The following is a 15,525-nucleotide window of genomic DNA, read 5'->3' on the forward strand; positions in this document are numbered from 1 at the left end:
TATACTGAAACAGTGGGGAGCTAAAGTCAGAGACATTCTTAATGAGGCAAACAGTGAACTCTTGACACATTGCCTTGGTACAGGAAAATAGCTTGTATCATTATTTATGTTTGCTCTTTGTGTTTCACAGGAGGACTGCAAAAGAAATTGGGGAAAACAGTGTTTCTTTCAAATAAACAGCACCTTTATGCATTAAGCCTGGCTTTTCATTGATGGCTTGTTAAATGAATTTGTCACTATGAATTGCTGAGCACATGGTCAAAGTCTTAAAAGGGAAGTAATATCATGACTCAATATATGCAGTTTACAGTAAAATCTTTAGGTCACAACAGGAATTCAGCACATTAATTAAATATTCTTAAACATGCATGTATCCTGGAATAGACAGATGATAGGCACTTGAAAATACTGCAGAAATATTGCATCTATTAAGGAAAAAAACATAGAAGCCTTCTAACTGTAAAAGAAATACTATTTTAACAGTCACATTCCTACACCCTATGATGCACATGGATGGCATGTCAGATACAAAGGTTTGAGGCATGTGTGTTTAGTCCTGTCCTTCAAGTAAGACTTTTCACTTACTCTGGGAATATATAAAAAGCAAACAGAAGACACACAAAATACCCAAGCAAAAACAAAACAACCTCAAATCCTCAGAAAAGAGAAAACTCTTTCTCACAGGAAGAATTAGCACAAGATTCAATCGACTTACTAAATGAAATAGCACTATTTAATAATAATTTTACACAAGCACTTATTTGCTTCAGTAGCAATTACAGTGAAATGAGCTGGACAGCCTCCATGCCTCTAAAGAACAGGGAGCTTGTACCCCACAACTTTGTGATAAATGCAGAGGAGGTTACTACCCAGCAAAACCCAGGTCTGGCCTTAAGATAGGATACTCACACAATGTCATACTTCAGTAAAATATCTGTTATGAAGGCACAGGCAAAATGAGTATAACATACTTACATGGAGTTGTGAATCCAAATGGCAATCTGGAGCGCTGAACATAAAGCTTTATTGCTTTAGAGACTCTTTTCTTAATGAACTTTCTGATTAAATTATTCATCTCCAAGAAACTGTGTGTGTATAAATATCAAAATTCCCTCTTGAGTATACATGATCATTTTATCACGCTGATAACTTAACAGGATCTAACAGATTTCTGCCTGATTCTGGAAGAACCAACAATGTATCACTGTACTTACAGGAGGTCCTGTGGGGTGGGGGAGAGGGGGAAAAAGGGTAAAAAAAAGAGAAAAAAGAACACGTAAGGTTAAGAAGTTACTGCAGAAAGATACACACAGTCAAGCACAAGGCCTTGGGATTGTCAGTGAGCAGCACTGGTAATACAGGATCTAACATTTTCCCACTTAAGTAATCTTGTGCTTTGGTAGTGCTCTGAAACCCGTAAATACTACTGCCTAAATGCATGCGCTTACCTTAACAAATCTTCAGTTACAGTCATGCAAGCTTATGAAAGTTGCTTCTCCATTTATTTCCATGCAATTTCATGCCAGTCCAAAAATACCAGCCATGGATACAATTAATTTTGTCAGGCTCCACATAAAGCACATGTAACCACACCACCAGTTTCAGTAAATCGCACTGGATCAGAGCTTGGCTGCAGAATTGCACAAAGTACCCTTGGCATTTAACCTGGGCATCATGTCACGAATTCATGTACCAGCATCTTCCAGACTTCCAGCTCTGCCTGTGAGGGGAGGTTTCAGCGGCCACCTGACAGTGCTGAACTTTATTTTCATCACCTTCCTCTCTCAAGGCACACATATAAAATGCTCCCCATTAAAATGTCACACTTCGTGAAGTGATATTTGCACATTTTTTCAATTATTTAGACCTCAAAGACTTTTGTGTAGCAGTTCTTGGAAACATTATCAAGGGGCACAAATCAAATCTACTTTCAGTCTTATTAAGGTGAGCAGCTGCAGCTCCCAAATCAATGGCATTTCATTAAGCTTTTATGCCTCTCTCTAATTTCTGAATAAAGTGAAGTGCAAAAGGAGTATAAAACAGCAGCAGCTGTACTTTGAGATTGCTTTTAATACTGACAGGCTTTTGGTTTTAACAATGTAACTTTTATTGTTCAGCAATTAAGGCAATTTCTTTATTCTGGCAAACATTCTTAAACAGCATTTTAAGGTGCAGGTCTGTTCTTAAATGAGAGATCCGTTTCCTTTATTAATAGTTTACCATGTGTTTATTTGAGATTTAAAATGAATCAATGAGAATCCCACAAAGTAATTTCCAGGATCATTTGTAATTCAATCTTGAACCACAGAATTTCCCTCTGTATCATAGCCTTTTTCTCTGAAGTAGGTACCAAGACAGCACTGAATGGAAATACAAAAGTGATTTGTATCAACTTTTGGCAGGGTTTGGTTTTAATTCTGTGATTCAGGAAGATATGCAAATAGTTTTTAAGAGCCAGATAAATTACCATTTACATAGATAAGAAAGGCTACAGAAGATTTACAGAGATCAAGTTGATTGGAAGACTTTCCTAGCTAGCAGATTAGACAAGACAACCAAGGAGAATAGAAATGCTCATTTTCTACTGCATTGCCTCCAGAAAGTTCACCTTGATGAAAAACTCAATCCCACAAGGTAATTGATTCAATTCCTTTGAATGTCAACAGCAAGAGGTGCTCAGCATCTCATAACTTTGCCTCAAATGAAATTTCAGGCAACACACCAGCAGCAGGTTTCTATCAACAGCAACCTCCCTGGTACAGGGTAACGAACCAACAAATGTTTTTCTTATTTCTGTTAGAACTTAACTGCTCATTTCTATAAAACAACTTCTCTCATACAGAGTAGTCTACTTATCACATTATGTCCCTGATTATCAACATTCTCGACACAAGAAATTTTATTTCCTTTGTTATTTCCTTATAAAATTGTTCTCCTCCAGCCAAAGGGGCCTGATGTAACACTGACACAGTATTCCAACTACCGACTTATGTGGAGTTATTCTAACTTGTGCATGTGTGAGAACACCCCTGAAGGGTTTGACTCTTACAGACCTGTTACCAAAGGCACCGTGTCGAGCATTATGAAGTGTGCCTGCAAATTAAGGGGGCCCAAGACCAGAGAAATATCTTGAAGGCCACCAGATACATGCCAAGGGTCACAATATTTTACCAGAGAAGTTTCAGATTTCTTTTTCAGAGCACACATGCAGTACAACTAAAAATCAAGGCATGCTGGGTACACACCCTCACAAAAACAGCAAATGACAACAGATCTTATGAAATTAAAAACTTACCAGTCTCTCCTCTTCTTCCCCGCTTACCTCTTTTCCCTGGAGGACCTAAAAAGAAGATGGTGGATAGTAACTTTTCCCCTTGAAATTACATGTAGAATATAATTTGTTTGGATGTAAAGGCATTAGACTGATCTACTACATGACGTTCAGAGACTTTGGCTGAGCAGGGTTAAAGATAATCCAAACAAAATTTAGGAAGTTTGAAATAAATTGGCAGCTATGGTACCCACTACAGGCTCCCTGAAAAAAGGCTGGGAGAAACTTTAAAGGTCATCCAGTTCCTCCCTCTTTTTCAAGGAAAAAGTTAACCACATCTAAATTTTTATTGCAACTTCCACAGGCTTTTTTTATCCCCCAATATTTCACTGTTTTGATGAATGGAACATTTTTCTTTATGGACAACTCGCTGCACTGAAGCCCATCTATTCTTGTGCTTTCCACCACGAACCCTATAGAAGAAATTGTTCCTTTTCTTCTCTCAAAAACGTCTTTGTATTCCTCAGAATTGCTGCACCCTTCCTTCAGTCATCCTAAACCAAATATATTGTGGGACATTAAGTTTTGTTAAATTATTCCTGTATTAAGCCAAAAGATTAGTATTTATTTGTAAGAGTAAATCCTCTAGAATTTGCTTTCAGCCTCTATCTGAAAACATGCAATAGATGAAGAAATCATCACCTGGCTTGCCATCCCCCAAACATTTTACAACAATGTATGTGTTGCCACCAGACCCAGTGTACGGTGCTTTGCCTCCAGTTTATATTAGCTTATTTATCAGACAACACAATGGCTTAGTTACTGCATGCTTTTTGCTGAGAAGTCTTTACTTCTCATTGTCCTTTCTCCACAAATACGTAATATCACCTGCTTCTGCTGTCACCTCTGAAATAATAAAAAATAAAAAATAAAAAATTTAAAAAAGGAAAAATCCTTTTTGTCCCTCATTTCTGCCTTCAATATGTTTTTCCAAAAACTGCAGATCTCAGATATCAGACTGCAGACACTTTCCCCCCTCTAGTTGGTAACCCTGACATACTGTTCCTGAAAGTGCCAGGGAAGCACACTTGCACTCCTCCATGTACAGCCTGGAGGAAAAGCAGCAGCTGTGGTGGTGACACAAGTCCTGAAACTTGGCTGCTCTGAACAGAGAGCCACAGGTGGGACTCTCAGAGCTGCACAAGAGAGGCGAGAGCACGGGTGGAATTTCCAGAAGCAGCGAGGCGTGCAGGAGCACAAGTACCTCTGCTGTGGCTGGATCTCACCGTTTGTAATGGATACGAGATGCACAGGTGGCTTTGTGCAAATGGCCTGCTACTTTAAACTTTACAAAACATCTGAAGCATCATGCCATAGCTTTTAAATAGCTCTGAATTATGTATTTGCAGCAATCTGGCTTAGAAGACTAAGATGCTGAAAAGCAGCATTAGTGAAACAATTTCATGACACATATGAAACAGCCTTAGATCTCCAGGTGAATAAAATACAAGGCAAGAATAGCATGGGATATTCAGAATCAGTAGCATGAATATTTTGGCTTCATGGAAAACAGTAAAAGTGTCATTTAAGTATGGGAGAATCTTGCAACTTCTTCCTGCAAGGGAGATCTAAAGAAACTTCTTACACAGGGAATAGAATGTTACAGACACTGTAAGTTTCTATATTGCACTTCCTTTTTTCTGCCCCCACAACACCAAAACTTCTCAGAGTCCCCCTGCATGCACACAGCCCTGCAGAGGTCCTCTGTAGAGATTTCCAGGGCTATATCCAAGCTCACAACACAGATGTAGAGCAACTTGGACTCAACACAAACGTGGATGTGCAGGAGAAACTTAGAATGTTCTTCTCTAGGTAAAGACATGTCATTGTGCATATAGCAATAATAATCTCCTAAACAGGGTGGTGATATTTCTTTTTATTAAAATTCAACTGTGCTACAGGTGTACACACACACAAACAAGTCTACCACCAGGTTTGCTTTTGAGAAAGGAACAGAACTTGGAGACTAAAATTTTGGCTACACACCAGCAAAACACATTAAAGTCACTAAGAGAAAATCCAGAAGGTCACTCCAAGCTATGAATTTTAGGAAGGAATGAAATCTGTCCAGGAAAACAGACTTTCATAGAGCACTCTGTTGCTAGTTTAGCTGTATACAGGGACAGCAAAAAAACAGCTCCAGTTCAGCTCTTTCCTTTGTCATCAAACGCTGATCCCTTCTAAGATGTTATTCTAAGATTATTAGATTTAAATGTGTGAATCATCAGAAAAATTACTGTTGTTATTATTATGTTTCCAAAGTAACCACACTGCTGAGGTTAGGAGACTTACTCTGGACTCAGACCAATATTAATGAAACCATACTACTGCCCCTCACCATCAGACCAGCAGTATTTCTGGGCCACTGAGTGACAGGTATCTCTTCTCCCATTAAAACTTTTTTGATCTGTGCACTATTCAAATCTGTCAAGGTGGAGGAATTTGCAAAACTTTAATTTACTGGGAGACAAGAGATGGATCTTGAAACTTTTTTTTTATTTTGATGATCATTTGAGGAAATAATTGCTGTATATTTATCTATTTACTTACTTTTTACCAATACAAACAAATTAATTTTAAACTGTTTACCACAGATGGTTTCAATTCACAGAAAACTAACTCTGAAATTTATGGTCATCGCTAGATGACCTACTGCTTCAGAAAGTACACAAGCTTTCATGTTTTCCTGAACAAGCTGTTTTCTCTAAATCTCAACTGCTAACACATCATCTATAGATGCAAGAGTTTCAAGCTATCAAAACCGTGGGCATTTTTCTATAAATACAAATTTTCCATCTGTCTATAATTTTATAACTTTGTACTAATTGGAGGATTTGATGGAGACTCATCACAGCAGAAGGAGAAGTGAATAAAGCTGTATTATGGACAATGTCAGTTTACATCACGTCCACAGATTTTCACAGCTTGCACAAAACACTCAACATGACACAACTACTCTGAACTTTCCTGCCTGGGGTAAAAAAAAAGTCTCTTCAAGAGTATCAGAAATGTCTAAGCTGAACTGAATTTATTCCAGATTATTTTAAGGGTATTTTGTTTTAAAATATATTTTCATATTAAAATATAAATATTAGGAAGAAAATTTGTAATTTGAATCTCAGCAGAGTGAGTTGGGTTAATAAACACTAATGATACTGAGCAATAAGCAAAAGTTTATTTATAGTAACCAACTTTGTGTAAACACTCTTTTTCCAGGATCACTACATTTACTTACCTGTAGGGAGTTGGAATAAAAGGCCACCTGGTTTTCATTTTCAACCTAATTTAGTTGAATTATATCTGAAATTATAGTATTCTATCTGAAAAAATATCTGAAATTATTTTATTCTTCCAAAATCATTTATGAAACTAATTCTTATCAACAGAAAATTTAGAAATCATTTTTTTCCATTAAATTAAAAAAAATAATGCCACTGCTATTCCATATTTATGATGAAAATTTTGGAATTGAAATAAACTAAAAGCTTCTTTTAAAAGTCAATTATTTGTCTAAATTTATCTTCTCAAGCCAAACACTTTATGAGTCAGCCACTCAAAAAGTAGCTTTTACCTACCATAAGACTCTGTCAAAAAACCAAAAAACCACCACAAATAAAAAAACCCTCCCAGACTGCACAAAATGGACAAAACCAATAGTACTCTTTAAATTTATTGATGTATCTATAGCAAAAAATTTCTACATTTCAGAAACAGCAGACAGAAAAAAAAAATAAAACAACTGAAAACCCACCACATTTGGTGGGTGAAACATAGAGTTCCTCTATCAGCACCTGCCAGGAACATCAAGTGCTTGGCCATTTGGTCACCAGCTGATCTAGAATGTCAAGTTTCTCCTAATTTTGGAAAGAATTACAGTGGCATTAACAAATCAAAAGAAACATCTTTGGTTATTATAATCTCCAGAAGCTTGCTTAAGCTCTTACTTGCATTGTCACTACAAGTAAGAGCTACACCAAACCAGCCTAGGAACAGCACAAGAGTTCAGAACCCTATTCCCTCTTTTACTGATGCCCAGCACATCACTCATGTGTGGTTTCACACATACACATAGCTATTGTTAAAGGTAACAAGTATTCCCCGTGCACATGAGAAGACGACTATTTTCCTGGCTATTTCAAAGGACATCCCATTCACATAAAGGTCACTGCAACACAGGATTTTTGCCTGTCAAGTCAGAAAAATGAATTAACACAACTACATTCTCAGAATAAATCCTGAATGACTTTGCTGAAGGTAGCAGAATTACTTCAGTATCGTCAGTCATGAAACTGTCAGCCTTGCAGAAACCATCTGGATTAAAATATCCAGCAATCAGCTGAACTATACCAACCAAACCATCCTTTCTGATTCAACTCTGACACTGGTAAAGTAACTGCTATTGGTTGTACTTCAAGCTCCATCACTCCAAGCTGTAAATGGATCCAACTATTTCCTTTCCACTTCCAAAGTACAACCCAGCTGTCATCATTTTATCCCACTTCACGTTTCTGCCTGTCAAAGTGACTCAGGAAGGAGCAGGGCATTGAAGGGAGCCAACCCCTCACTGCTCACAGGGAGAGCAGAGCCTCCCCAGCAAACTGGCATCCCTGCCTCAGAGCTGTGGGAGGACCAGCTCTGCAGGCAGGAAGTGGAGCAGAGCAGCAGCTGCTGAGCCTGACACCTCCTCCTGTGAAATACACATGCCTCGAGCGGTGCGTGGCTCCAGGTAAGGCTGAGTGCCCCATCCTGCCAGGATGGTCACCACCTCCAGCAAACAGCACTGAAACATCTCAGTGGGCTGAGCACACACCCACTGGATGTCTGTCTGGGCAACCTGAGATTCAACAGACACACCTGCGGTCCCTTCTCTCACCATTGCCATCAATGGGAGGATTTCTACCTCCAAGGCTGAGCATATTCATATAAACTCTGCATGGATCTATTCCAGGCTACTTCATCAGCCTTTTCTGCTCTCCCTTCTTTTCTCAGCTTTTTAAACTCATGTAAAACTTGGACTCCTCTTTCCTCACACTCTGCATAACCACTCCACCTGACATGTCAGTCTTCTTTGTACCTCAGTCTCTCTGCGACAGCCTGCCTGAACTTCAAATTACCTACCCCATTTGGAGTCCTGGCTGGATAAATAACATCCATTGTTTCACACACAGTACATCATCTATTTGGCTCACCATGAAGTATCACTGCATTGCACGCCTTGGATACATGTCAGAAACTATTATGCAACTTGGCAGAGGAAATGTCAAAACTGAGTCTGTCTGATCCCCACAGCGAAGCAATCTGACTGCCCTAAGTCAGATTAGTACCATTTCTGTACATGCTAAATACTACCTGATTAGAGACATCTAGCATAACATAATTTCACCAGTACCAGATGTCACTGAGGAAGAATCCATTATCGTCACCTGCAAAATAGCCAGACCTGCCCGCCCCCCCCCCCACACATATATGTATTTTCACAGAACACAGAAAGGCTGGGTTTGAAAGGAACCTTAAAGATCATCTGGTTCCAACACCATGGGCAGGAATGCCACCCACTAAATCAGGTGCTCAGAGCCCCATTTAACCTGGCCCTGAACACTGTAAGAGAAATAGCATCTGCAGCTTCTCTGGGTAATCTGTTCCACCCAGTCTTCTCTTCTCCAGGCTGGACAATCTCACTTTTCTCAGCCTGTCCTCTCAGGAGAGGGTTTCCAGCCCTCTGACCATCGTGGTGGTCTCTTCTGGATTCATCCCAAGAGATCCATATCCTTATGCTGAGGAGCTCCATGCTGGCCACAGCATACTCTGCTGGCCTTGCTTCTCATGATGCAGTTGGCTTTCTAGGCTGTGAGCGCACACTGTTAGCTCATGTCCAGCTTGTCATCCACTAGAATGCCCAAGCCCTTCTCCACAGGGCTGCTCTCAATGAGTTCTTCTCCCGGTCTCGACTCACATCTGGGATTGCCCTGATCCAGGTACAGCATTCTGCCCTTGGACTTGTTGAACCTCATGTGTTTCTCATGGTCCCACTTCTACAGCTTGTCCATGCCCTCCTGGATGGCATCCTGTCCTTCTGTTGTGTCAGCAGCACTGCTCAGTTGGTGTCATCTACAAACCTGCTGAGGGTGCTCCCCACCTTGCTGTCTGTGCCACCGACAGAGATATTAAAGAGCACCAGTTCCAAGAGGGAGCTGTGAGGGACACCACTCGTCACCAGGGGTTTTCCATCTCACCTGTAAATCCAAAGATGCTTTCCTTCTATAACAGCTGCAGTCAATGGTTCACAGTAATCCTGGGTTTTGAGCACTCCCTAAACACCACACAACTTCCACTTCTCTCTCCCTCCAGCTGCACTCCTCACAGCTACAGTTTTCTGGCATGAATGTATTACACCTGTTTGGTTCTTTTCAGATTCAGGCTCTGGAGTCTCTGAAGTCACAATTTCCCTGCCAACCCATTAGATGATTCTTTGGGCTGAAGCTGCCTGAGAACTTTGTGAATGCTTCTGGTGCTGCTCCCTGGCGCTAGATGCTTGAGTTCTGAATGGATATTTCCCTTTAGATCCTCTGCTGGCTACCAGTTCCCATCCCAACCTGAAGCCCAAGTTCATTAAACACTACATAAAATATCCGGTGCATGTACCTTCTCTTAAAGCCATATTGTAAGGTGGGTTATCTGCTTTCTACAGATACCACACATGACCTTATTAACACAGGTAAGTTGTTCTTTCTACAAATCCTCCCCTCACCATTTTTTCTCTGCATTTTTATGGTATGGTGATTTTCATGTTCTATAGGGACAGCAAAAGTGGAGCCACTCTTTTCCCTAACAGAGCTACAGCATATTTTGCATTTAACTGTAACCCTATGTACGACAACATTTGGACATGTCCTTGGCCACATCTGTAGATTTAGGAGGGCCTTCACTGACCTAATCATACATACATCAAAACTTTCTGAATTACAGAAGTCTCACAGAGTGTTACAGTCACAAAATTCAATCATATTGACATTTTCTCTCTTTCTTTTTTCTTCAATATCAGAAGGAGTGGGGTAAGAAACACTGCTGCTTTCATGAGCTAATTTTAGGAAGAATTAACAATGTAGAAAGAACAGGATCTTGAACTTTGCTTTTTTTACAGGTTACTGCATCACCACAGAGCTGTGGCAGAACACAAGTAACTAATGATAATTAAAACACTGTCAGAGGTGAAGATTAACATTTATAAGGCAACCAATGAAATTATGTATGTCAGATCGCAGCATTTGTATCCAGATATAATTATGATCAATTTTGCCTAAGTAGTCTGAAATAGATCCCAGTAGCCTGAGCTGGAACAGTTTGATGGTTCTTACAGACTAAATTTTATTGGTAAGGCTGTTAAACTATTTTAATGAACATGTAACACTCCAAGCACACATGGTCATCTTGCAAACACAGAAATAGCTGCTATCACCTGGCTGACAAATATTGCAGTGTGACAGCTGAACCGTGTAGGGATAGCTATTCTATACTAGCAAGGCATGACAGTATTATCATTTCAACTGGCCATTCCATTGTATTATTATCATACCATATCAATAGCTGGCCCTATGATGCAAAAAGCATATGTCATATTGAGAAAAAACTATTTAAGCTTCATTTAACTTTTTCAGATAATAACGTGGATGAAATAAGGTGTCAGAATTAAATTACTCTTCAGCCTCAACAGAATTTGAATTAACTTCAGAAAGAAATTCAGATGCTTTTTGAGGACACGCAGCCAGCCAGATGGTAAAGTAACTACACGGTACAATCACGGTCACATAAAAGCAAAAGCCTCAGAATTAGAAGTCCTTAAAAGCTAATCCTCCATCCACCTTTAAGGAAGTCATGTTATATCTCAGTGTCAAAGTTCTGCCATCAGGAAAATAACTAGAACAAATGATAAAAAATAATTAGAACAAAAACAACGACACAAAGCATATCATCCTTCTCAAATGCAGTGCTTTGGAAGCAACTTGGCTCAAGTAGAGAGTCCAATTGTAATCCCCAAGAACAAGTCATTCTTTCCCTACTATTTACAGAGTAACACCAGCTGCAGGTAAGGACAGAGAATGACTGCAGCATTCCAGGTCGTGTAGCTGTGAAATGAGGACTTCTCCATGGCAGTCAGTAACTCCCTCAACCCCAGTGAATGGCAGCTACCTTTGCATGCAGTAGCAGGGAGCAGCCATCCATCCTGGCTGTGGCTTCGATGCTGCTTGTGTGTCTGAGTGAGTTTTCATCTAAGCCTTTCATGGCCTTGCAAGTGCAGGGGAGACTTTGGTCATTCCCTTCTCTGAAGGTACACTTGCACCTGAGGAAACCCATGGCCTCAAAGCTTCCTCAACCAACTAAATGTGTACTCTTCTCTCCCACATGACAGCAGTATGGTCATAGGCTTAGATATGTGGACCACACAAGACCTGAAATCCCCACCATGGCAGACTCAAAAAGGCTTTTGCTATTTCCTCACAAGTCTTACACAAATTTATTCCTTCTGCTGCAACTTCCCAGCAAATTCCTCATATCTTTTTCCCTTCACATTTCTTCCATTTGATTTTGTTTGCTTGTTTTGCTCTTTTTTTTGCATTCTTTGTCCTTGCTGGCCATGTGGCTCTCATCTGCCAGGCCCATACAGCAGCAAGCCAGGTGAAACAGCTGGACAAAAGTGCTGCTCAAGCACCCACACCAGGATTAGAAACACTCTTGGTACTCTTGGTAGATGAAACACAGGCTGCTAGTTTTGGTTTGGAACAGTTGGGATAGCTCACCTCAGTGCAAACATGGGAGATGTTTAGCATACGAAAAGAATGATTTTTCCAAGGCTTCTAACTTTGTGGAAGTTGGGTTGCCATTTTTTAACGACTCATGACAACAGCAGAAGGTCACAAAGACCTGGTATCAGCAAGGTTAAATCCCAGTCGTTCACTCCAAATTACAGCTATGTGAGACTTAATTGACAAAGAAGAGGTAAAGCCAGAATATGTTTCCTTTAGGTTTCATTCTTAAACACCTGATCCTGCTTGCAAAGAAAAAACAACAGACTGGAGTTGCTTTTCGGCAAAAAGGTAAGCCACTGTCTTCTCACAATGACAGGGAAGAGGCAATGCTAGCAACATGTCAGGTCCTCACAACCCTGATCACAATTGCTGATGTTATTTTCACTGGCAGTAATGAAAATATAATTATCTAAGGATCACAATTCAGATTACTCTGAATGCTCATCATAGAACAGGAGTTTTCTACAAGTACAGATTTTAATTAATAAAAGTGCTTTGAAGAAACTAAGACCTCTTTCGGTTTTACTGCATTTGCAAAAATCGGGATATTTTTATAAGGTACCCAACTTTTCTATGTATTCTGATTTTTCTTCTCAGCTCAAGAGCACACCTAAAATCCAAAGTATTACCATGAACAAGTAAAATTCCCATCACATAATTTGCATTTCAGTTTCATATTATTCTAAAAAGTTTCTCTTGCAAAGTGACTGAGTAATCTTTCCAGGTTTTTAAAGATGAAGAACAACATCAACACTGTATTCAGTTAAAACTGTACAACACAAATGAAACCAATTTTTAGCATCCTGGACTATCTCCACTTACAATGTGGAGTCCAGGTGTCTCCTCTTACTGCAGATTTGATCCGCATGCTTAACTTTTAAGCCATGATTGACAAGAGTTTGTGATTATGATGACAGATTAAAGTGTTCATTGAATTCAGAGGGTTTTAATTTCAGTTGTGACAGTAGTGTACTGGGAGACAATGAAACACAATATCACAGGATTAAAGGCAGCACATAACTAGTCAGGCACTGGTACTGCAATCATCTTGGTCTCACACACATGCTGATCACCCATTTAAACATAAAACCCTACCCTGAGCACTGCATATTCCTTTCACAGTCTTATTCACGTGCCTCCTCTCATTTCTAACATAATAAATATATCATCTGACGAGGAGCTTAGTGACAGCTGCACAAGTTAGTTCTAATTACAAAAAATAATAAGTGGTTTTAAAACAAGTTCAATAAGTCTCTATTGCATAACAGCAGCAAAGCAGCACAATATTGTTTACAAGCAAAAGTAAAGACATAAATAAAAATTGTGCTAGGATTGCCTTACTCCTAAACTACAAATGTCATTTTCTCCTGTATAATCTAAAAAAAAAATTCCCTTTCTTGATGCACCATTCACCTATAGAAGGGGAAAACAACAAACTGCAGACAAATGCTTCCAAATATTTTGCCTGAATTAACACAGGAGGTAAACAATTGAAAAAGATGAAAAATTATAAAGAGGAAGCAATATATTTACTTTGGTCTACATCTTACAGCTGCCTGTGAACTTTAGCAGTGATACAGGCTTTGGTTTCCAAGGAGATTATTCAACCTGACAGACACCAGTAAAATATTTTTATTATCCTGGGCTACATCCTGCTCCTTAGTCTTGATTATTTCCAATAGTAAACTTACCCACAAAAAAACCTTCAAAGAAAGGGCAATATCCCATGCTTTAAACACTCTCATGAGACAACATTCATGAAATATAGCAGCTTGTCTTTCATCCACTGGACATTACTTCAGGTTGAGATGTGAGTGCAGTGCATAATGACAATAAAAGAAGACTCCAGCAGATGCCAAAACAACCAGAACCTGGATTATTCTTGCTGTGCAGGTCTCTTTCATAATTTAAGAGGATAACGAAGGGAAGTTGTACTACGTCAGGCTCAGAGCAAAGATTAAAGAATTAATGCATAAAAGTCTTTCACACCACTGCAGTGACTTATTTCATTACGTTTTTTCAATGATTTTTAAGTTTCAAAAATGTTCTGATGCAAATGTAAATCTTAGTACACATCCCACATATGGAGAACTTGCAGAAAGGAGCACAAGAGAATGGATGCTCTCAGCTGCTTCTCTGCGACCAGCTGTATCTACGGTAGCTTGGAAACCATCCAATGCTGTAACTTTGTCAGCCAACTGCAACCCCAGGTTGAACTTAAAAGAACTTAATCCACTCTATTATTGCCTTTTCACAGGTGGAACCTGTGCCCTTTTCTTTTACCAAGATCCTCCCCATGACATAATAAGAGACATCAAAAATCAAATGACTGTCCATATTAATTTATATAGTTCATCCTTTACCCATACAGAGAAAATGAACCAGCAGCATAAATAAGTAAAAAATTCCATCTCAAGCAAAGCAAATGGACTTGAGCTATCATTTAAGACTGCCAGACACACAAATATACATTCAGAGTCAAGCACACACACAGAAGAGCTTTCTACTTTATAGGCAATTCCAGAGGGCCTTATCAGCTTTGACTGAGGCAAATCTTCCCCTGAAGCTGTGGGGCTTTTACTTGGACAAGTGCTGAATTTGAAAGAAGCATCTTGAGATTTGGCAGAGTTTCAAGCAAAAAGCATGTCATGGATGTTCTTCATAATATATTGCAAAACTAACTGTCCTCTAACATATAATAGTTTACATATGCTGCTCTGTAAATAAGATAATAAATAACACACAACTCACTATTTATGCAGGAAGATTAGGTACAAAATTTACTCACAGTATTTTCAGAAAGTAAAAGAAAGACATTAACAGTTTTTACATACCTACTACTAGCATGGAAAAACAGTTGGGACTGAAGTCAATAAAGTTAATCAAATTATAGACAGCAGCATACTTTTATAAATGGTATCCATGCATGAGTGAGGATGAGTAGAAGCCAGCTGCAAAGGAAACATCTCTCACTGCAAAACAGGGCAATCTGCTCTTGGTCTTCTATCTACAAAACACAACTGCAGCTTTCATGTTGTGCTAGTTGCAGTAACATTGGGAGTGAAATGACAATAACGCATAACAAGCTAGGAAACAATGAGATCATGGCTTTTTACCTACAAGTCAAGCTGCAACAAGTCTGACATGTGCAAAACTATTGAAAATCTGGCTCTCAGCATCACAACTGAACCTTCAGGGAGATGACCATAATGGAAGGCTGTTCCTTGTACAGATGTTTGAGCAAGAGTTACAGTCTTAACCTGCCCAGATGTGACATATGCAATATGTCACAAAAGGAATAAACTACTTTTTACAAACATCTTTCTTAGTGAAACTGGACAGCATGACCTAACACAGCCTTAAAAGAAGGGGATGTTGAAAAGCACTAGG

At 39.3% G+C, this 15,525-nt stretch overlaps 1 protein-coding gene across 1 annotated transcript in view; it reads right to left on the bottom strand.

Moving 5' to 3' along the window:
* The window catches only part of COL25A1 (collagen type XXV alpha 1 chain), a 294,552-nt gene that overhangs the window by 141,029 nt on the left and 137,998 nt on the right, over positions 1–15,525 (bottom strand). The window contains exons 3-4 of the mRNA XM_054295154.1: positions 3,296–3,340; positions 1,215–1,222 (exon numbers count right to left, since the gene is read on the bottom strand). Of these exons, the coding sequence (XP_054151129.1) occupies positions 1,215–1,222; positions 3,296–3,340 (53 nt within the window). The remainder of the gene's footprint in view (positions 1–1,214; positions 1,223–3,295; positions 3,341–15,525) is intronic.

This window comes from Melozone crissalis, unplaced genomic scaffold (assembly GCF_028551555.1).
Source record: "Melozone crissalis strain CALT ecotype California unplaced genomic scaffold, PUWL_Pcris_2 ptg000006l_1, whole genome shotgun sequence".
In the NCBI taxonomy this organism is placed as follows: Eukaryota; Metazoa; Chordata; class Aves; order Passeriformes; family Passerellidae; genus Melozone; species Melozone crissalis.